We start from the raw sequence: 23,952 nt of genomic DNA, 5'->3' as shown, positions 1-23,952 counted from the left end.
GTCTCTTGTCTTCTTCCTGACAAAGTGCACAAATATATCTCTTGGTACTTTTCTTAATTTTGCATATCTTGTGTTACTTCTGTATACCTTGTCCACGTCTGCTTCCGTATCTTCTTCATCCCATTCCAAAAACTTTGTTAGAAATTCAACAACTCTCTCTCTGATATCCTCACCAGGTTCCTTTGGAACTGCTCTCTGTCTTAAAACAAAATTCTTTCTCTCTTAATTCCAGTAGTGCCACATTGTCTACATCTTTTTCCATCTCACAATTTATTATTTCTGTCTTGTTTTCCAAAATTTCTATTTTTTCTTTGATTTGTTTAACCTCTCCACTCATCTGTATTACAGATTCTTTTTATTCATCTTTTCTTCCATATTTGCAAATCTTTCCTCCATTCTCCCTTCAAGTGTAGCCGGATCTCTTTTAACCAATGCAGTCACTAATGCAATTACTGATACTGGAACATTCTTTCCCAGTTCTTCAAACATCCTTTGCAAAATCTCTGGTGTAATTCCCTTTTCTGTTATTTGTTATCCCTGTCAGGTTAAGCCCAAGAAACTCCACGAGACAGTTCTGGAACAGCTCAGTTACTTTATTAGCTCACACCTGCTAGACAGGATCTCGCCAGACTAACTCTAAACTCCCCAAGCCAGCAATTAAACACTATGAATTCCTTAGGGTGGTGCCAGTCTCATCTTCTTCGTTTTCCCATGCTCATGCTGTGGGCTGAGGAGATGCTTCTGCCCTTGACCCCTCTCATTCCATTCCATCACAATCCCTCTGTAAATGATCCTCTCCGCTCTTTTGTAATTTTCACTGCTTTTCTAGTAGTAGCCATTTTTCTTTCTCTAATTTACAGTCCAAAAAGGAGAAGTAAAAAGGTAAGTGTGGGCTTTTTTCCCTTCTCTTTATTCTTAACACTAACCCTTTAAGCACTCCGTAGATCTCTGATCATGTGATATTTTCCAAGTTCCTGTTTCCCTTCTTTCTCAACTAATCTCTTTGTTTAGCAAAGTCAGCCAATCATCCTCTTTAGCAAGTTTAAACAATCCTCTTTCTCATGGAGGTATGTATTATTTATTTATTTAATTCAAAAGTACTTTAAATAAAGTAATAATCCAAATTCAGCTGTCTGCCCCCTTAGTCCATTTTTAACTTTTGCATTTCAAACTCTGGGCAAGACTGTTGCTTTTGGTTTTTTTAAAATCTTTATAATTGTTTCCTCACTTTTTACATTAATCCTTCCCACAGGTTGAAGGTGCACTCACCAGGTGGCTTAAGGCGCTCTGCTGCTTGGAATATCTCTATACACTTTAAAATTTCTCCACTCCAATGTGCTCTAGAAAGTGAAGTGGGCAAACTCAGTGTCCTTTAGGCAGGCTCTGCTTGAGGCTGTGAGCATGATGTTTTTTCCCTTGGCTCCCAGTGCTCTAATCACAAGTCACCTGCAGGACTCTTCCAGATCCTGCAGGTTTCCGTGCAAGGAGCTGCCTTCCAGAGCTCAAGTGGGTAATCTCATAACTTTCTCCTTGTCCGGAGAAGCTCTATTAGCCTGGGCTTGCCGCCTGACTGCCAGTCTTTCCCTCAGCATCATCTCCGCAGCACAGAGGCATGTTAGTCTACCATGTTCTCCTCCTGAAAGGTTCTCACAAACAATCAAATATATAGGAAACAAAACAAAAACAAACCCTAATGGAAAAATACCTCATTGATGCAGACACTAGCTGAGAACTTATTTATGCTGATTCCACATCCCTATCTAATGAAAAATGGGCCTTCTAATAGCAAGAATGGATAGCTAAGCTTTTAGAATGTGTTGAAATCTATAAGATAAAAGCTAGTTTATATGCTTCTGGTGATCTGGAGTAACAAAAATTAAACTGAGGAGTGGCAATACAGAAAACATACTGTTCTATACTGATAAAAGAGATAAGTGAGTAGGCTAAATTCTAAACATCTCCCTCCAAATTATCCATGACAAAGAGACTACAATCAATAAACTGAGGGGCAAAATCTGTTTGTTCTGCCCACTTACCCCCCCAAATCATGGGACTAACAATACTTTTAACTGATAGTGCTTTTTACTTTACCTGGTATTAATGAAGACTAGCCATTCATTTTAAGAAAAGATCACCAATCCACAGTAAGCTAATCCTGCCCCCTGGTGGCAAACTCATTACTGACTAACTTGAAATAAATGTTTGTATTTACCGGAAGGAAGTCAGACCTGAATTTAAAATACACCCCTCCCCTGCCTCCCAAATCCCCTTTGATGTATTCTCAGTTAATCCAAGACAACTCTCCGATTTTAAAGGTAAATTATTTGTGGGAAGAATAATCTAAAAATCATAGATTGAATAGGACACATACAAATGCTTTACTGAACAGAAATACCTCTGGAACTGCAGCTTCCATTAGGGAAAGAGGAGGAGGGACACATCCACCATCCTGTGCAATTTCCAATGGTTGATAAGTAATTTCAGAAGGATGAAGGTAAAAGAACGAAGTGGGAGAAGCGGGCGACTAAAAACAAAAACAAAAAATTGTGGGTGTTCAATGAGTAACCCATTTAATTCAACTGTATCAGGGAATTAATGTAGAATTCCATTATTAATATGATTACATTTTATATATAAATAATTAAAATGGCCTCCTCAAAATAGAAAAAAAACCCTATTAGCCAGATATGTCAACATAGATCATCAGCCAATAAAAGCAGATTGTCCAAAAGATTTACAGTATATCTCAGTGTGGTAAAAAAAAGAGAAAAGAAATGTAAAACATTTTTCTCTCTTTTTGTGTTTCTCCCTCTCTTTCAATGCTTCCTCTTTAATTATTTTTTTACCAGTTGAAAAACAAATGTATCTTGCTCTTACCTGGAAAACATGACTACCCCATACAAAAGTTCAGGCTATAGCATGTATTATTCTGACCTATGCAGCAAGCCAACCAAAACTTAGAAGATGAATTATTCATCCAGCAATTCCACATCATCCTACCACTGACAGAGTGCTGATTTTTAGCAGCAGTCTATAGTAACTGCTCTCTGAGCAAGTCACAGACCAAGCAACACAAATAAAGCTGAAATTGTTTCTAAGTCCTCCAGTAATTGAATAGGGTATTTGCATATACCTTAATTTTAAATAGATATAGGGCCTTTCCCCACTGCTGAGTTGAAGTGCTATCTGTTCCTACCTCTGCTGGCAAAAAAGCTATGCTTGCATGACATTTGCTCTTTCACTGCTGTTCCCATTGTTGATGCTTCTATTGCATGTTATTTCAAGTCACTGCAGTCAACTGACTTCTCTCCAAGGTAATGCATGACAAAGCCTGAGGCTATAGATCTTGAGGGTGTTCTGGACATTTTTCTTAAACATCAGTATAACTGTAGACAACTTTAAACCTATCAGGCTCATCAGCTGAGAACAAGGTAAAGGCAACAAAATGGAATGTAGTAGGAAAAGATGTTACCAGGGCATGTATGTATAGTGAAGTAGGAAAGGCCCATAGTTTGAGCTGCAGATTAAACTTATTTATAACAACTATGTGCCCTAATAGTTATTTCAGAATACCTGAAATTCCATCATGACCTTTCTTTAGTAATTTGTAGTAGTTATTATCAAATCTTTTAAAAATCCTATCAAACTGTTATTTAACAAAGATTGAAGATTTTCTTAGAAAGCATATATTCTGAAAAAAATGTGTATGTATATATGCAACTAGTTTCTAGCTTGAACAGCTTACTTAAACATTTGCTCCCATTTTTTTTTGCCTGTTTCTTCCTTATGCATTGGTCCACTTCTATCTTCCAAAATACTATAAGCAATTAAAAATCAACTAGTTAGGACTCGTGTACAGTCCAAACTAAGACATGGTTAGTGATGGGCAAAACGCATGAAACTGAACAGTAGAGAATGCACTGTTTCCTACACAAACCAGATGTGTTTCAAGTAGTTGGGAAACACTTTGAGGTAAAAATAGCTGTGTTCTAATTGCAAAATACTGTTTGACCTTGAAACATTCCCAAATTCAAAATGGTTTGATTCAAAACATGATTCACATCCTTACATTCTAATAGTACATCTGTTAATAGCATTATTTTTAAAAAAGTCTTGAAATGATAAAATCTTTCTCAATATAACATGTGAATTTATCAGTTTGAGATTCACTGGGAAGAGGAACTCAGCACATTATCAATTTTAATTCTTACAGTCAGTTGCCAGGAACAATCAGAACACAGATGTTTTCTGTACTTTCAGCCCTACCACTCATATACAATCATTTTTATCAGAACAGAACTAGGAAAGACTATTTTTTGTTCCTTAAACCTTCTGTATGGGGAGTGAAACATAATAGTAACATGTGGGAAGGAGATAATTGAAAAATATTTCAACTTACCTGGGGAATACTCCATTGCCATTGTCCAGGAAGACACTGTGTTGGAGCCTATGATAAATGGAAACAATTGTTTGTTAAGACATAGTCTAGTCAAAATCCTAAAGATAGATAGATACATACACACACACACACACACACACACACAAACTTTGAAAAATAAAATAAACACTGAAAACATTACAGTGAATAAAAAAGCTGAAATATTATTAACCAATAAAAATCAAGTGGGATATATTTGTAAGTTTTTACAATATTTTGTTACACAAACACAAATCAATGTAATTAATATTTTCCCTTATTTACAATCATATTTCAGCAAATGCAATCATTTAATTTTTACCTGATAGTGATATGTTGGTTGTTGATAAATTGGCTGAGCTACCATCACAGGAGAACTAGAAATGGAACGTGACTTAAAAAAAAGAAAGAAAATCAATTAGTATTTTGCTGAGATGTACTCAGGTTTTAAAACGTTTTAAAAGAAATATACTTGCGTTCTGTTAAAGCACTAGTTTTTGTAAAAAAAAAAAAAAGGGGGGGGGACAAATTTCATTAAATATCATGCATGTTATCTAGGATTGTGTGCTCTACCCCCTTCATCATCCATGGCAAATTCCCCCATCCTTTCATTTCTGGACAGCAATGGATATGTATCAAGGTGTTGTTTGTTTCTGCCTTCAAGCCAATCTTGACTCCTGGACAAGTCCCTGTGGTTTTCTTGGCAAGATTTCAGAAGTGGCTTGCCATTGCCTGCTTCATAGGGCTGAGAAAGAATGACTGGCCCAAGGTCACCCAGTTGGCTTTGTGCCTAAGCTGGGACTAGAATTTATGATCTCCCAGTTTCTAGCCTGATGCCTTAATCACTACACCAAACTGGCTCTCATATGTATCGATACTAATTTAATTTATGATTAGGATTCTGGGTCTTTGACTTCTGCTAGATCCCTGTAGTAGAAGCTGCTTGTGGAATACCAGTCTGTGAAATAAGGCAGGCTAAGGCCAGAAAAAACTGTTTCTCTTTCGTGACACCCATGTTATGGAACAGGCTTTCTCTAGAAGTTAGATCGGTGAAGTTCAAAGTACAGGTAGTCCTTGGTTTATGTCCATTTGTTCAGCAACCATTCAAAGTTATGGCAGCACTGAAAAAATGGATGTATGACCAGTCCCCAAAGTTCTGGCCACTGCAGCACTCCCACAGTCACGTAATTGCAATCCGGGCACTTATGTGCCTGGCTCATGCTTATGACGTTGCAGGGAGCCATGATCACATGACTGCCATCTGTGACCTTCCCTGCTGGCTTTCCACAAGCAAACTCAATATGGAAGTTGGCAGGGAAGGATGCAAATCACTCCAGTAAGTTGCTCTTGCTTTTTCTCCCACCTGCAGCATTCCCCTCTGCCCACGAGCAGCCTCTGCTGCTCTCCCCTGCCTCCTAGGAGTCACATGCGGCCTGCACTGACCCTCCCCGGCCTCCCATGTGACCTGCACCAGCCCTCCCAGGCCCTCCCTCACTCCCCCGCGCTCCTTACCTGGGACGCCCGTTTCTTCCTGCTTAATGACCTGTGCATCTTTGGATTATGAAGGCAACCGGGACTGTCCAGGATTGCCGTCGTAACCAGAGGATTACCTGTATTAAGGTTTTCTGCAACAGTTGCATGCAATAAAACTGCAGTGGCAACATCGTTACAAATTTACCTTGTTAACTGCAATTTAGTTTACAAAACATGCTAACATGAAGAAAAACATAAGTAAAACATACTGTTTATCAGCAAATGTGATACTCCTATATATATAAAAAAAAAATACTTACCCATGGCTGTGGAACAGAAGTAACTTCAGGAGTATGAAAATAAGCTACTCCATTATGGTATGTGTATGGATATCCAGTTGAAGTAGTCAAGTACATTGTTCCAGCTGCTGGCATTATACTGGATCCTGAAATAGTGACAGAATAAAAAAATGCCTTTTATCATCCTAATTAAGCCTGAACCACCTTGCTAATAAGGTAGTCCTCATTTAATGGCCACTCGTTCAGCAACTGTTCGAAGTTATGACAGTGCCAAACGAGGGGGACTTACAACCAGTCTTGTAGTTATGGTTGTCATAGCATCCCCGCGGTCACGTGATTGCAATTTGGGTGCTTGGCAACTGGCTTGCAATTATGACATCGCAGTGTCCCATGGTCACGTGATTGCCACTGTAAAGTCAATGGGGAAACTGGCAGGAGGTTACAAATGGTGATCATGTGACCACGGGATGCTGCAATCGTACAGGATTCATCTAACTACAGCAACTGGGATTGCTGGAACTGCTGTCATAAGTCGGTGTGGTAATGTGACATTGCGCTTTATGACTGTGTTGCTTAGTGACAGAGTTCCTGGTCCCAATTACCATCAGTAAGCATGGACTACCTGTAGAATGTTACTGTCACCGCTGTGCAAATGGAATACTTACTGACTATAGCATTTGTATGGGAGAAGCATGGGTCTGAAAATTTTCCATGATCAACAGTTTCCAATTAAGGCAAGTTTCAAAGTTTTATGATATTTTTCAGGTGAAGCAGAAATATTATAGTTCTCCCTTAGTAGTTTAAATGGCTGGGAGAGAAGAGAAAGGGGAAGCTGCTGGAGAAGCTACAGAGAAATGAAAGAGACATGCATCACTTGCCCTTCTCTATAAGACCCATGTAGTCAGACTGAATGATGATGCCATGTGGAGGACTTCTTGATTCTTGCTGTGAGGTGAATAGATGGGAAGAACCAGAAGCAGTCTCATATGTGCACTGTGCACTCTTTTGATCCTGGCCTCTTAATGGTTCTCTCTAGTGATCTGCTTGAAAGGGTTTCTATTTGTTTCCCTTTCAAGCCTGAGTTACAGCGCTCAGTTAAAAAACAAAACAAAACAAAAGCTTCCAATATTCCAATGAAAGTATTTTTCACATATCAAACTTTTAGTTTCTCTGAATATAAGAATCAAAGCTCATAAAACAGAATAAATGTAATTCCTTCCCACACCAAACAATTCCAATACATCTACAGACCGTGGGTTAGACAAATATGCTAATTTAAATCAAAATAATTTGCACAGTTTTTTTTCCCAGAACCCACACTGCTCGGAAAGCGGTTTTTATTATATCCATCATTTCTATAAAATGAGGGGTGGGCAGAGAGGGAGAGAAAACAAATAAATACATACGAGGAATCCCTACTTGTTGTTTTCTTATTGCTGGACCAATGTTCAGTTTCTTATCTTTATAATTTAATTTTTCAGCCTAAACAAAACAAAGGAAGTATGTTACTTATGTTACTTACGTATAAATCTTATTTTACAAAATGTTTACAAACAATCCAACAGTTTTTTCAGACATTCTTATTTTATTCCATATCTTATGGAAAACCTCTTGCATATTTTTTTTTTGGTACTCAGTTACTATTACATTTTTTTTGTTTAAATAATTAATCTTACTGTATAAGGATTTTGAGAATTTATAATTCAAAAGATATGAATTCCAAATATAAAACAATCTTTAGATTTTTTCTCCAATTCAAGGTTCTGGTTTTAACTTATAAAGCCCTTGATATCTTGGAACCACAGGTTTTGAAGGAATGTTCCTCTATGTTCCTATCTATAACCTGAAATCATATTTAGAGGGGCTGTTTGGCACCCACTCTCATATTAAGGCACTTGGGTGACTACCCAAGAATAGGCTTTTTCAGTTACTGCCTTCTGACTTTAGACTCTCCCCAATGAGATATGACATTGCCTGTTATCTTCATTTTTTTATGTGCCATGTAAAAGCATTTTCATTCTCCTAGGCCTGCTGCTGTGATTTTTAACCTTCTATTGCTGCTTTTAGTTTGCTACATTTTATTTGTAAACTATTTTGTTGATTTTCATTGTAAACCACTGAGATTTTTTTAAATAGGAAGTAATACAGAAACATAAGTGACATAAACATTTTAAACACTAGTACATTATTATGAAATACACAGAAAATTACTCAGTATGTAAGATTACTCAGCATAAATGCACTATTTATGGTCCCCTTTTGTACCTATGTTACAACATAGATTTCTACTCAGGGGACTACTGAAGTTCCCTATTCATAGCCATATAAACTCAATCCCAAAAAGGCTTTTGGGAAAAAAGGTGACACACTGCTCTGGCTGTTTTGTGATATTCTTCTAGTCAATAAGCTCCTAAATGTTCCTCGGTTATTGGGAGTGTGGAAAACACTCATTTAAAATGTTTTTAGCTCGAAATCCCTGCTTTGAATTTGAAATACTGTTTCAACACTGTTTGGAACTTAAAATGCTTCTTGGACTGTCACAATTGCTAATTTTGAATTCAAAACAACTGTTTCAAATTTGAAATGTCAGTTTAAGCTTAAAACTTTACATGTTCAAAACATTTAACTTTTTAAAGAATATGCTGTCATATTTAGGAATTCCTATCTTTATTGGTTGTTTTGATTATCCAAAGCAAATTATTATGATAGAAACTTTGCCTACTTTAGGGGTCCCCTTTTCTCTCAATATTCCAAAACAGTTCTTTGCTTACATCTCACTACCCAATCATGGTTATCTTGCCCATTTCACACACTAGTTATCTGCTGTAAATAAATGCTAAATTCATGTAGGCCTTCTTTCTGATTCTTATCTTTTGCTCATTCGTGAGCTATTTCAGGGATGTATTAGTCTCAGTCAGGTGGGGTGGGCAACCTGAGGCCTGTACCACAACCACTGTGGTACAGAATCTCCAATTCTCCTTAACTTTTTCCAAATGGGATTAAACATCACTAAACCAGACAATTTCCTCTGTCAATCCGTAAAGTTGGGAGGTTGAATTGTGGCCTGTGACCCCTCAAATACTGCCCATTCCTACAGCAGGCCTTTCATGACACTCCAGGCCACTACTTTCCCATATATCAGTTCTTGTCCCATCATTGCTTACTTTTAGCTCTTCTCCAGTCTCACTCTGACCTTACTTCAATTTACTTCAAATTCTTCACTTATTCTTCCATACACACACTAAAATGGCTACCTATAACTCAGTGCCACAGTTAAAACAAGTTGCCATTAGAATTTCCCTGAAATTCCCTGAAATTCTAACCTGGGGCTGAGAAAAATCAATATAAATTGGTTTGTCTGTGGGCTTTTCCTCACTGCAGCCTTAAGATGTTTGACTGCTGTGGGTAAATTGGCTGGAACTGAAGCCAGCTTAAGAAATCTCTTTCCAGATTTCAGTCAATTTCTCTGCTTTTACCCTGGCATTCTGTCTGGACTATGCTTACCATGGCCCCTGGTTAGTGGGTTTGCTTGCTTCTTTACCCCTCCTCTACCCATGCCAGGAAAACAAGCACCAATCACTTTCCTTTCAATGGGCAAATCTTTGGGAACATGTGGTTTCCACTGACAGACCTTCCTGTTTGATGGTGTAGAGGAATTTAGCTCAGGCCCTAAGGAGGAGCTGGGAAAGGTGAAATGATTATTCAGCCACGAAAAGTAGAAAGCATGAAAAAAGACTCACAATAGCCAAATCTTGACCTTGTCCTTAATAAGAGGCAATTAAGGTTTTGGATAGGCTTTCAAGAATTTGTTAATATACCCTACAAGTAATATCCCTGGAACCCCTGTGATGTCTGTTTCTTGACCTGGCCTAATTCAAAGGGCTGAGACATGTACTACTGGTAGACTAGTAAAAGAAAAGAAAAAGAAAGAAAGAAAACCCACCGCGGTTTTATCATTATTCTTGTCACTTTGGCTGTAAAGTAAAATGGAGAGAACTCTCTTATTTGAAAAACAAAAGCATTCCTTTGCACCTTTCCATCAGTGAACTTGTAAAAAACAAGTCCTCTGCTTCACCTGTCCATCAATAAACCTGTTTTTTTTAAAGTCCAGCTGTCTATGATGAAATGACCATGGAGTGCAGTGACCAAAGGGACAGGTTTTCTGTCCCAGAGTTTAGAACCAATTGCAGTGGAGGGGTTTGCGAACAATGAAATGAAGCACAGAAGACTCTACAGTACTGTACAGTACAGTACTGCTTGAGCAAGCACAAGTTGGAAAACACTATTTTGTACAGGTAGCAAGAAACCACACACACACTGGTTTGCCTTTCCAGTCAGGTGACAAGAAGTAGAGGACAATGTCATACACTCTTGCCTTCATGAAATAGTTAGCAGCAGTTCTTTCACTGAAGCAACCTGGTTGTGTGGATCAGTCTTGTTTGAACCTGGGCCACACATCACCACCTCACTCACCATAAGATCTGTTATTCATGCAGCCCTTGAATAATACTGAAGGGACTAAAGCCACTCTGAAAATGTTGTCCACAGTTTCTTAAAGAAAGAAGGCACCGGTGATCCATTTTTACAATGAATTATTTCAGCTAATACTGATCTTGTGCCTGCACGGCTGGCCACCCATAGATAAGATAGTAGCTTTCTGCAAATTTGGGGAATTCCCTGGGTAAATATGTATAAACATATTAGTCCTATAAAAAACTCTAAGCTAACCCTTTGTGGCCTAAAGGAACCATGGAATGTCAACGTTATCAGCACATAAAATTATAAAAAATGGGAAAACATGCAGACATAGTATGAACTCTAGAATTCTTTACAAAACCTTAACAGCAGTGCTGTGGGTCACATGACTAGGAATGATGATGGAGTGCTGGCTCAAGCAGCCACAGAAAACTCACAGAAGTACTGCAGGATATTTTAAATTTTTGAGAGAAACAGCAATACTTGACATGTCGGACATGGTGCAAACTATTAGCCTAACATCACTGTGTTTCCCTTGAGAATTTAAAATATCCCGTGGCACCTTTGTGAGTTCACTGTTTCTGTTAAGCCCGCAGTTCCCAAACTGTATCCTACAATGCCCTGGGTGCTACAATGCAGGGAATTGCGCAGTGCTGTGAAAAAATTACTGAGATACTAAGGATGTTGTGAACCAAGAACATTGGGGAATCTCTGCCTTAACATCTTAAAATATCTTGGCGACAGGGTTATAGATGGGACTGAGGAAACTGTGCTTTGAAATGAGCTCTTCTATAGAGATGTTCTGATGAGGGTACAGAAATGAACATCTACTTTCTACTTTTCAGACATCTGAACTCATAGTCATCCCTGAACCTGATCATTTAGTTTTTCCTATTTTCCCCACAACAACCCTGTGAGGTGAGTTGGGCTAAGAGAGAGTGACTGATAGAAGGCACCCAGTCAGCTTTCATGCCTAAGGCGGGACTAAAACTCATAGTCTCTTGGATTCTAGGCTGGTGCCTTAATCACTACACCAAATTCCTATAACACAATGCCCATGACTGCAAGAATAGCCCAATATCTATGGCATCTGAAAAGATCCTCTGCCTCTCCTGATTAGTAAGTCTCTTACATTTTTCTCTCTCATACACATACTTGTAACTGCCTACACACTATGGCAGCCATTTTGTGATGGTACCCACCAAATCTGAAAAAAATATTCCCATAGATTTCAAACACTGATCTTTACAACAAGCATGTAAACATGAGTGGATTACTACTATCTATGTATATGAAACAACATTTACCTCTTGTAAAATTTTTTGTGCATCTTCCTGAGTTTCAAATGTGACAAACCCATACCTAAGTAAAACAACAGAAATTATTTTCCTTAGCATACATTATATGTACAGTCTTCCAAAACATTAATGTGTTGTCTGACAATTTTGAGTCAGCTGAATGTAGTCTCTACTCGTAAATGGGAGTGTGAAGCAACAAACTCTTTTTTTTGCCTATCTGTTGAGAATAAGGGTTTTAAAAAACAATATTTTTCCCAAAGAGAAGAAATACAGGCCATGGCCTTCTGAAATCAGCATGTTACTTCCATGTGACTTATATTTATAGAAGAAAAACAGTTTGAGCCACAGGCCTAAAACAGTGGCTGAAAGACAAATTCTTATTAAGAAGAAAAAAGAAAAGAAAAAAAATCAAGGGGGAAAAAAAAACTACCTCACAACAAAGATGCTTCCTTGTGTTAATCAAAAACAGAAAGCTGGAAGGTAAGAGTCACAGCACTTTGAACATGGAATTGGAAGGTGAAGATTCTGCTGAACCTCTAGCTTGACTATAGAAGTATCCTTGAATAAGGGATGTGTGAGACAAAAAAATATAAATTTTTTTTTAAATGCAAAAATAGATAAAACTCAGAATGGTACGCATATAAAATAAAACTAGCATAAATGTTAATGTATATATTGAATGCTTCTGTCAGGCTGTACATTCATTTTCTGTTTAGCCCTTTTAAAAAAGGCATGGTTTGTAGACCTTTTCTCATCTACAATGTGAAAGTGCTGCAGTTTTTTATATTTTTCTCAAAAAGTAACGGGCTTTTTAGTTCTCGTTCATTTTTCTAGGAAATTCAAATTTCCATGTTCACTTATGCTAAAGAACAAATACATTCAGTATGAGTCCTGATACTTGCTAGATTCAACTGCTGAAGTTGTGATCAGCATAAAAGATAACTTTCTGGAATTACATTCAATAAAATGAATTTATTTTTCAAATTAGGAATTCCTTCATTTCAGTCTGTTATTTTTATGAATCTCTGCACTGAAATGCAACTGGCAACTATAATGATGTTTTAAATAAGGTTTCAAGTAGAGAAAAGCAAGAGTTTATTTGCTTATAACAAATAACATATAACATTAAATTTTCAGTGGGATTTTTACAGACGAATAGTTACTTATTTTTAACTGTGATATGATTCTTGAAAGAGTTAAATGGGTTTGGTGGTTCTACACAGTGTATCAATCAAAAACATGTAGCTGAACTGTTGTTTTCCTCAGTTCCTTGAGCCAATTTGGTGCTTCTAGACACAATTGCTTATGGGGGAAAGGAGGGTAAGCTCTCTGCATATAAGATCACCACAGAATCACTGTTTTGAGTTTCTTTCTTGTGGTCCCCACTTATTGCACAAATGGTAAGTATCATATTCTAATTATAAGAAATAGGACTGTAATCAATCAACAATAGAAAATAAGATTACTTGTCCAAAACCTTCATGTGCTCCTACCCAGGGTGGCAACTCACAAATAAATGTGGCTGTGTACCTCAACAAATATCTGATAGAGGAATACCATATAGGCAGGTATGAGAGCAGCAAAAACATTGAATGTGTGAGACCAAGCTCCTTCTGATACAGCTAGACCTGCCATCAGCATGTTAAAAAGATAGTATCTATCACTGAAATGAAACTGGTTTGTCCTGGGTTCGAACCTAAATAACAGATTAAGAGGTGAGTAAGAGGCAAGATTAAAGTTCTATTCAGACACAAAATAAGTGCCCTATAGATACTGAGAGAATATAGGAGGTGTCTTGTGGGGTCAAAGAGCATTAGAAGCAGAAAGACAATCATAATTAAGAAGGTGACATCTGGCCAAGATAAACTTTACCTTATGAAACACCAGGAATGATGACTCTGAGGCCACCCACTCACTTGCCCTCCTATCGAGGTAAAGGCTATAAGTAAAGCCATCTTCATTGGCAGAATATATTACAGAACAGCTGCAAGAAGTTCAAAAGGTTTCTTCATTACAAGGAAAAGTACTGTGGAGACTCTCAAGAACAACTTGGATAAGCGTGATGGAACTATATTGTTCAGAACTTTATGTTGAGTAATTGTGAAAAAAATGGTAAAATTCTCAAGTAAATGTTTAATAAAACAAATATCAATGTGTTCAAATGCAAGAACAACTGCATTCAAACACTGAAGGTATAGGTATGGTTAACAGGTTTCACTTTGTGGGGCTGGAAAAAACAAGAGCTGTTTGACATTTTGTGTCCTAAGATATCAAGGTGGCAGCATGAAGAATGTCTCATACATCTGGAGACAATGTGATAGCTGCTGTATCTTTTATACCTTGAAATGCAGTGTGGGTGAACGTTTTGCCTTGTGAGACAATTTACCTATACAGGTAATCCTCGTTTAGCAACCACAATTGGGACCAGCAACTCAGTCCTTAAGTGAAGCGGTCGCTAAGTGAAGCCATGACTGTGCTTATGATCTTACTTCAGCTTTCCTTTGCTTTACAGACCTGCAAAGGTCATAAATGCAAGGATTGGTCATAAAGTTACTTTTTCATCACCTCTGTAACTGTAAACAGTTGCTACATGAGGCAGTTGTTAAACAAGGACTACCTGTAAAGGCATGAAGCAATAGTGACCCTGTGCTGCACTATAGCATTGGAAACTAAACATGCCATAGCAACCATGGCGATATTTCAGAATCACAGCTAAACAGCTCTACTGAATTTTGGCAGCTACTCATGGCATCATGGGGAAGGGAGAAAGACAAATGCTTTGGATTAATATATTTGCAAAGATCTAAGGATGGGGTCTTACTTGTCTCTTTAGTACAGTAATAGAAATAGAAGTTAACATCTCTTTGGGTAGCTGTTACTGGTTCTGTTGTACCCTTTCTATCAAAGGATTGTACCAAAGAAGATGTAGTTAAAATGTATAGCCATTGTGTAGCTATTTGCAGTAACAGTGAGATACATTGTACAAGAATTTGAGGTGATCTCTAAAAATAATGTCAATGTAAGCTAGTTTGGGGAATCAGACATATCACTTTCTCCGATCAATTTTCTTCACTGACAGTGAGTGTGGGAATCCCTGAAATGAAGAGCCTCTAGACTTCTGCAAAAAACAGTATTTTGATCAGTCCTATAGGGGTGGATCTGCAGTACTGTTCATTCAAGAAAACATAGAATAGACTTGTCATAAATATGACAGGCAGTATACCTCTATTGCTGAATATAATCCATTTCATTGTCTTCAAACTGAGTAATGATTCCCATTGAAGAGTAGATCTGTGACTATTTCTACAAAAGCCAGAAGATGATAGCAAACACTTTAGGAACAGATTAGGACTGTAACATGAGCAGTGGGTGATGAAACTGCCAATATGGTAGGTCTTGGTACAGTATGTATCAAACCCTTTAAAGCTGGCAAACTCAGGAAACAAGGGTCACTTAGATTTCTGGAATAATCAGGTAGTCTGTGTTTAGCGACTGCCTTGTTTAGCGGCCATTTGCAATTACGACGGTGATGAAAAGTAACTTTATGACCAATCCTTGTATTTACAACCTTCGCAGGTTTGTAAAGCAAAGGAAAGCTGAAGTAAAATCATAAGCACAGTTGTGGTTTCACTTAGCTTAGCTTCTTGAACGAGTTGCCAGTCCCAATTGTGGTCACTAAATGAGGACTACCTGTATTGCTAGTAGAGTAATGTAACAGAATATTGAAAGCCTGCCGAAATAATTCTCCAGATCAACTTATTCCTAACATAATTAAGGCAGAGTTACTCTGAGTCTGCCATATTTCCCACCTCCCCTGGACTAAGGAATCTTTTCTGTAATGCTCCTGCTCTCCCCCATATTCCCAGGGTCTTCAGACATTCCATCACAGTATGCAAATTCCATAGATGTTATAGTGGTGATCATGTTTCAGTAATGTGTATGCTGCTGTACTAGGAACACTTCTGCCAAGTACTGTAGGAAGAATATCCAATGTAAAGACTACAGTTAGGATGAGGATTACTATACAAATGTATGTAATACCTTAATAATACAAATCAAAGTCAAATTAATCAAGAAAACTATAGTCATGATCTGGAGAATACATTCAGTAGTTTAGTGACTGGGAATAAAAACAAGTGACAGTTTTCTTTCCCATCATGGCTGGCATATAGGGATCTAACAGAAGCCCTCAAATCTGGTGAGGCTGAGCTTTGGTATAATGTTGAAGAGTATCCATGAATATGCTATCTCTTTAAAAGTCTGCAGCTGAATAGTTTTTGATCAAAATTAAGATTTTGTTATGAAATGATCACATACAACTTCTGATGTGGATGCACTATAAGCTTAGAATCTAACAATGAAATTTCAGATAGGACTGCCTCTATAAATGGAGAATGCAAAACTGAAAACTGGGATCTGCAACTATTATTCTATTTAATTCTTCAAAAGCTTATAAAGTTCTTGCATTAGCATCACTGGAATTAACTGAAGACATTAATGCATTGTTTAACTAAGGATACTTCTGAGTCAAAGAAGTTAATCTTTTCAGTTTCAATTTAATTGCTTGCTTCAAAGAGATGGACACAACAGGTCTATGTTCCTTTAAATACTATGGTTGGTATGGAAAACTTGTTGGTCAGCACTGTGTTTGATGAAGAATAGGCAGAATCTTCTGCAGAGGTACTGAATACTTTAGCCACTGAAAGAGGTGGTGGGAAAATACACTTCTATAAATGCTTCTTGGAATGATTTTGAAATTGTTTCTATTTTAGCTACTGGAAGAGATTTGGTTTGTGAAGGAACCTTACGTACATGCATGTTATCTGAGCTTGGCAGGGCTTTCTTCTTAAGTAATACCCAAAAGGGCAATGATCTATCTGCTTTGTTTTATTAATACTTAGCAATGACAGCATCTTCAACTTTATGGCCTTCACCTATACACACAAGACACAAGCATGTCTGTCAGAATGTGGTAACTTTACTCAAGCATTTATACACTTGCAGAAAAGTTTCTTTAATGCTCTAAGACTTTGGTAGGAGACAGAACAGTCTGAAGAAAGCCTCAAGGAAGTCTAAATTTTTTTCCAAAATATTCCTTTTCAAATGTAGATTAATAAAGAAAACAATAACACTAAGCATGAGGAACAAGAAAATAAAAATAATCTGGGGAAATACTAAGATGAAGAGAAAAAGTTCAGAGAATGCTGCTGAAAGTACTACTGTTCTGGTGGATGAGAAGGAGCTGAGGTAACACAGTAGATGCTGCCATGGACAGAGATGCAGAAGAATGTTATCTTCCTGCCAAAAAATTTTATTTTTAAAATAGGAGGAGAAAGGACTATTAGTATGTTCACCACCTTGAGTTATTTATAAAAATAATAAAGGCGGGACAAAAAATTTTAAAAAAATTGCTTTGCTAGAATATTCCAAATAGTACACAGCACAGACATGAAACTCATTTGTGTGATGCGCAAATATCACAGTGAAGAAGCAAATAATTAAAGGGCTGTTTATTGAATAAGGACTATACAACAGACTGATACAGGACTATTAATAAGGATATAATATTTAAGCTATATTGTACAATACTGTAGACTAAGTAAATTTAATAATTCCATATAAATTATACTGATTTTCAACAAAAAGTCTTAAGGCATCTTAAAGAGTAACAATATTATAGAGTAAGAGGGATGTGAATGAAGAAAGAAATGATAATAGGATAACTTTTTAGCATTTTTTCCCCCTTGTAAACAACTGTATATACTCTTTTCTGAGGACTATACCTACCACATGTATCTGATTAAATGGATTTTAACTAATTTCAATGATATGCTGTTTTATTGCAAACAAGTAACACAGGTTGATCTCTAGAAATTGTTTTTCAACCAAATGCAGCCTATGCTTTCTAGTAAGAAGCCTAAGTCCGTTTAAACTTACTCCTAGATAATTTGCTTACAGAATTATAGATGTGAAGTACTTTCATACCGTGCTCTTAATTTTTGGTAGGTTTTCCTATATACAGACTCTAAGCAGTATGACATCAATTTAGTACAAGTTTTAGTACTAACCCCTTTGATACTCCAGCTCTGTCATTTACTATTTTTACTTCTTTTACACAGCCGTACTGGGAAAAAAATTTCCTTAGGTCATTCTCATTAGTCTATTAAAATAAATAAAAAAGAGACATAGATTATATCTTATAATCCTAGTAAATATAGGTAAATATACAATTATCACTTAACTTTGACTTTCTTCTAAAAACTGGCATGTTTGCTCAATCAAATGTAGTTCCGATTCATCCATTTATATTTTGAAATATACCTCCAAATATATTTTGAAATAATTATATTTATAATATAAATATAACTTCAAACATTTTGAAACTGTACATTATAGTTGTATTACTATTATTTAATTATATTTTTCAGCAGCTTGTCCACTTTTCGAAAGTTGGCCAGCAAATTTGCCTTGGAAAATCCCCAACCCATTGAAATACATCAGAGTGGGGGAACTGGAATCCACTCTAATGATGCCATTTCATTAGACCAAAAAGAAAAAAAAAGGGTGGGTGGGTGGGGGAGAAGTAACCCTTATTTACTACATCTATCTACCAGACAATAAAATCATAAGAATAAATTCTTAGATATATGTAACAAGAATATAAAAGCAATTCTATTACAATAAAAGTTTTACTCTGTTATTCGGTTACCAAAATTACCTTAAAATCAATTCCTCCAACAAAGATGCGATTGGGGATGACTGTTCCAAATCTTGGGGCACTTGTAGGGTTATTTAAAGGCACTGGTGACACAGTCTTAGGAGATGGAGACAAAGAATCAGTTTGCATCTGATTTGCAGTCTGCTGTTTAAAAGAACATATTCTTGTTAAATATATTTTCAATCCATTATATTATGGATATTCAAAAATTAAAATGAGAAAAAGGACAAACAATAGTTGTAATTGTTTCTGGGGAATGGAACTGTTTAAAGTTTAATCCAGTAGTTAATTTAAACTGACAATGTTATGTCACATGATCAAAAGTTCCTTGTACTAAGTTTTCATACCCTCAACTCTTCTTAATCAATTCTACAAAGTTCTAAAAGTTACTATTTCCTAAGTATATTAAATATTGCCTTAACTGAAAAAAATATAATCCTTATTTTTTTAAAAAAAAGTTTCCGTATGAACATTATCCCTGCTTTATTATACAAATTAAACAGGACATCCTGTCTCTTCTTTGGATAGCATATCTGTACAATGCAACTTACTTTTACCGTAGAAAGTAAAACAATAATTTTAAAATAGAAAATTGAATTCCATATAATTAAACTATACAGTAAGAACATTTTTCATATAGCTTTTTAAAAAGATCCCATTATTCAGGCTATAAGTTTCAAATTATGTGCTTCAAAGTGTTTCCACTGCATAAAAATGAAGTTATATGAAATCAGCCATCAGATTAATAGTTAATCTAATTTACAGAGATATTCTGAAATACATATAAATTACTCTAAAGAAAACTTAACCTACCTATGCTTTCTTTTAGGATATATTCCCACCCATAAAAGTATAATAGTGAATATAATTAGGTTTGTCCCTGTTATTTTTCCTCTAAAGATTGTTTTCATACTTTAGTGAATTTGAGGCAAGTATCAGGCCATTTTTAGTTTTATTAGATTTAAATATTGTTATATCTGCTATTAATGAATTTACTAAGGAACATGATGACAGCTTTTCAGCTATTATTCAGTGAAGAACTAATATAGAATGTCCTTGTATTGGCTTATAAATAGCCTCAAACATAGTACTTTCCTCTCCTTCTCTCCATCTGTCTCTAAAACCGCTCTTCCCTGAAGGCACATACTGACAGTGAGTATGAGCCACAAAAATGTCAAAAATCCATTAATAATAAAATAATTTATCTCAGTGTTCCTAACTGTAAGTTTCAATTTATTTTCCAGAAAAATACCACAGTCTAGATATAAATGAATTGTCCACAGTGTAGTGTATCTAAAGCATGCACAGGAAGCGTTAGCATAGCATAATGTGCTATGAGCAACAGAACCACGACAAGGTCCTTCCTGAGTCTGTTGAAAACAAAACTGAGAAAAGATGTCATTATAATCCAACCATATACTGTAGGTAATTCAGGAATTAACGTATAGTTATAAACATTAATAGACAATAAAACTAACGTTTTCAGTCCAGTTTTCCTCACATTAATAATGTATTCTTTGTCAAAATATATCATTCTATATATTTTAATCAATTGTGGCTATTTGGTACTATTGTTACTTGGGAATTTTCCACTGAACAATTCTGACAATAATATTTTTCTGGAATGTTTCAGAAACTATAGATTTAAATAGATAAAGAGTTAGAGGTATAGATCTAGTCTGCACAAACTAACTGAATGTTAGAGGTTTTCGTATTATCATTTATTATGTCCAATAATGGGCTTTTTATTATGTCTTCCTACCAGCAAAAGGAGTTCAAAGCCAATATTTGAAACACATTAACACACTGGTAGTGCCAGAACCATGTAATACATTCACATTTCTTCTACTGTTGCTTAACAGCGAAATCTTTACTGTACTATAGAATACATATATGAAACGTTTTTTATATATATATACACACATACACACACACACACACATACATAACTCTATATAGGGGCTAGAAGTTCTAAACAACGTACTATTTCTTACAGAATTTCTTAAAGTAATATAAATTTTTAAAAATCCTCACAGTATTATCCTCAATACTGAAGCCCAATAATTCAATTTCTGTGTTTTCTTTCTTCAAATATTTATTGAATTATTGTAAAGAAATGAGATTTGTCATATTTCAGTTTTAACAAAGGTGGGATAGAAATCAAATAAATATATTGATGTATGGGGATCAATAGATTAATAATTGGAGAGAACTCTATGTTCTCTGACATACAGCTTATTACTATTAGAATGGATCCCAGACTTTTAATAGTTCACTTTATTGATTTCAATAAAATAAACTGGACTTCTTTCCATTTCTTGTTAAGTAACAAGAGGTGAATTTCAGGTATAAAACCATACCTAAGTACTAAGATTTCAGACTATAGTATAAGCTCCATCTTGAGACTGACTTTGAATTGCAGATCACATGGCTGGAACATCTGGCCAAATGTTTGGACTTTGCTTTTTCCCACTCCATGTTTTTTCTAAGTTCACCTAATGAAAAGTTCTAGAAAATGTGAAAATGTTCTAGAAACATGCAAGTTTGCATACTCTTTTCCAATATTTTCTTAGTTAAAAAAAAAGTATTAAACTACGCATTTTGAATTTTTGTTGTTTAGCAAAATGAAACATTTTAGAAGTTTCTAGATATGCACACATATCCACTCCTTGTTTAGCAATTGACTTCCATTCCAATGACCACGCTGTTAAGCAAAATGGTCACTAAGTGAACATGTGACTGAGAGCTCAAGAGGGAGAGGGAGAGAGAGAAAGATACTGCAAAGATCAATGGTTGTTGCAGTCTCATTCAGATAAAGTTCTCTCATACAGCTACACCAGTGTTACCCTCACTCCAGTGTGTGTTGTTGTCAGGCACACAAAATTTGATTGTAAATGTGCACACTGGTTGGAATTTTTTATTATCATTTATTACCGACATATTTGCAAATGGTCACTAACCGAAGTAGTTGCTAAATGAGAAGTGGGTGTATACGGGCACCTACAGCTTGTTTGAATTGTATAAGGCTTGTGTGTTGATTCAGTCTCTTTTCTAAAGGTTTTATCAGACATCTTCTGATTCCTGTGTAAGTCAGAATTCAAGCACTAAATATGTTATTAAATATGCCCAAATATTATTTGCAATAGTGTAGGTTGCCAGAGTTCATTAAATTATTACCTAGTATGATCCAACCTCTCCATATTTTTCTGATATTAATATTAAACATTCTATGTTTTCTTAAAGAAATCCATTAAGTTAAAAATTAGTTTACTAAAAAAAATTGCCATTCAATTTTTGTCAACAAATAAAGAATCTGAACTATCAGACCGAACCATTTTATGCTACGTTATGAGAACTGTTTTTTAATGAATCAATTTGAATATTTCTTTATTTATAATGCTTGTTTCTAAACCTATTTTGGAATACTCTATCTAAACTAAGGAAAAAATATTTTTGAAACTTTCCAACATTGATCAATAAATAACTTCTTGTTATACCATGAAATCATCAATTTATTATAGTATTATCAGAGTTTCTTTGAAGATGTTTTTGAATTGGTTTATCATTCTACAGCTTGTTACATAATTATGATGTAGTCCTGCTATGGACTGTTAGCATTTCATAGTTCTAAAACACTAATACATTTGTTTTGAATTCGTATTTGGCAATGTATAAAGTACTCTGAAATTGACAGACTACACAACATATATGCATTCAAAGTTTCCATCCAATACAATTCTAGTAATACTGAATATACATATAGTGTTAGTTCACACATGACCAGCTACAGTATATTTTTGGCAAATGAGCCTGATGACTCTTCCAATGAGTGGGTTCTGCTAATTAACTCTAGGTCACCTATGGTTATTTTAATGAATAAGCCTTACATCTTTTTCTGAAGGGACATGTCTGTGTAACTTTGTTTGGACACAAGTCTGACACTTAACATTTCTTAGCAATCCTATTAGTAAAATAGGGATTCTCTATTTGTATTTATGATAACTCCCATCAAATAAATAAAAATAGATCTAACTTGCTTGTTTTGAACATGACAAATTCAAATGTTTCTGAAGCATAAGGCCTAAGAAGAGAGTGATTATCTCACTAGTTATGATGTATTTTAAATACATGTCAAACAGCTTCATAGAGCAAGGAACTCAGACATATCAGGGCCCTCTAGCTAATGGTAGGATGATAGTGACCCAGACATGATGAAAAGTTAAAGACTGTTGTGGTTTTTACTTTTTCATTTATTTCCTCTACAGTGGCAAATGACTGTAACAGAATGATTCTCCTTGAGAAACTAATAGATTCTACAGTACTGTTTTCCTGAGACTACTAACGATTTTCTAATTGGTATGCTTGGTGATTGCATCCATGCATTTCTTTTCCCCTGACAAGGCCAAACTAGTTTCTGGATATATCTTGATGGTAGGAACAGTAAAGCAAGTAGAATTTTAGACCACAATTTAGAATTTTAGACTGACTGAATCATATATTACATCTCATTATGCAGTATGCTGTGATTATGCCAAAGGAGTTCTCTTGCAAATCCATGGCATATTTGCAATGTAGTTAGCAGAGCTGTTCCAGATAGTAAATACTTTATTATAATCAGAACTGTTGGAACTGGTCCTATCCTAGGTGGATTGCTATGATAAACATTTGAAGATAAAATCACCAGTATTCAGCATGACTTCATAAACACTGCGGTTCCATTATTGGAGGTATTAGACTATTCAGTCCAATTATTTCAAAGTTTTGGATATTAAGATCTAAAGATGCAATCAGGAATCTGATTATTTGCATGCTGAACTTTGACTTAGTTTGTTGCATTTAATACAGAGGGAATAACTGTTTGTATCCTTAAAGGTATTATTCTTCCTTTAGAAATGGAACAGTACGAGTTTCTTTTGAAAGGGGTAGCAACTGGGCTGCTCCTACCAAAATGTAATATAAATGAAAGGAGAGTTAAGGTCCTTGAGTAAGTGACTGCTGACCAATTTCAGGCTGAAATAGATCTCTTTCAATTCAGTTTGAATAAGACTGGGGATAGAAAGTGCCTTGGACCAAGATCGCCCATGCAGTTAAAGCCTCACCCTTTTTAAGAAGTACACTGGGAAATAATGCAGATTAAATAGGGGCAGGCCTCAACTGCTCAGTTGAAGCCACCATATTTTACCCACTGTGGAGGTCCCCTACCTTGGGCACCATATGGTTGGGAAAATGCAGTTCTACTGATTCTCTTGGACGTCCTAAAAATTTTCAACA

General features: G+C 35.9%; 1 protein-coding gene across 1 annotated transcript in view; it reads right to left on the bottom strand.

Moving 5' to 3' along the window:
• BOLL (boule RNA binding protein) overlaps positions 1-18,819 on the bottom strand; it is a 28,857-nt gene extending 10,038 nt beyond the window's left edge. Inside the window, exons 1-9 of the mRNA XM_007438421.3 lie at positions 18,682-18,819; positions 18,032-18,123; positions 11,973-12,027; positions 7,596-7,671; positions 6,211-6,335; positions 5,443-5,445; positions 4,740-4,811; positions 4,400-4,447; positions 2,396-2,524 (exon numbers count right to left, since the gene is read on the bottom strand). Coding sequence (XP_007438483.3) covers positions 2,396-2,524; positions 4,400-4,447; positions 4,740-4,811; positions 5,443-5,445; positions 6,211-6,335; positions 7,596-7,671; positions 11,973-12,027; positions 18,032-18,123; positions 18,682-18,810 — 729 coding nt within the window. The 5' untranslated portion in view covers positions 18,811-18,819. The remainder of the gene's footprint in view (positions 1-2,395; positions 2,525-4,399; positions 4,448-4,739; positions 4,812-5,442; positions 5,446-6,210; positions 6,336-7,595; positions 7,672-11,972; positions 12,028-18,031; positions 18,124-18,681) is intronic.
• Positions 18,820-23,952: the final 5,133 nt, after the last annotated feature.

Source organism: Python bivittatus, unplaced genomic scaffold (genome assembly GCF_059951505.1).
Source record: "Python bivittatus isolate LINGU-HERP-01145 unplaced genomic scaffold, Pbiv_v1 ctg000200_np1212, whole genome shotgun sequence".
Taxonomy (NCBI): domain Eukaryota; kingdom Metazoa; phylum Chordata; class Lepidosauria; order Squamata; family Pythonidae; genus Python; species Python bivittatus.
Note: the sequence above shows the minus strand (reverse complement) of the source record. Positions and strands in the feature narration are given on the sequence as shown.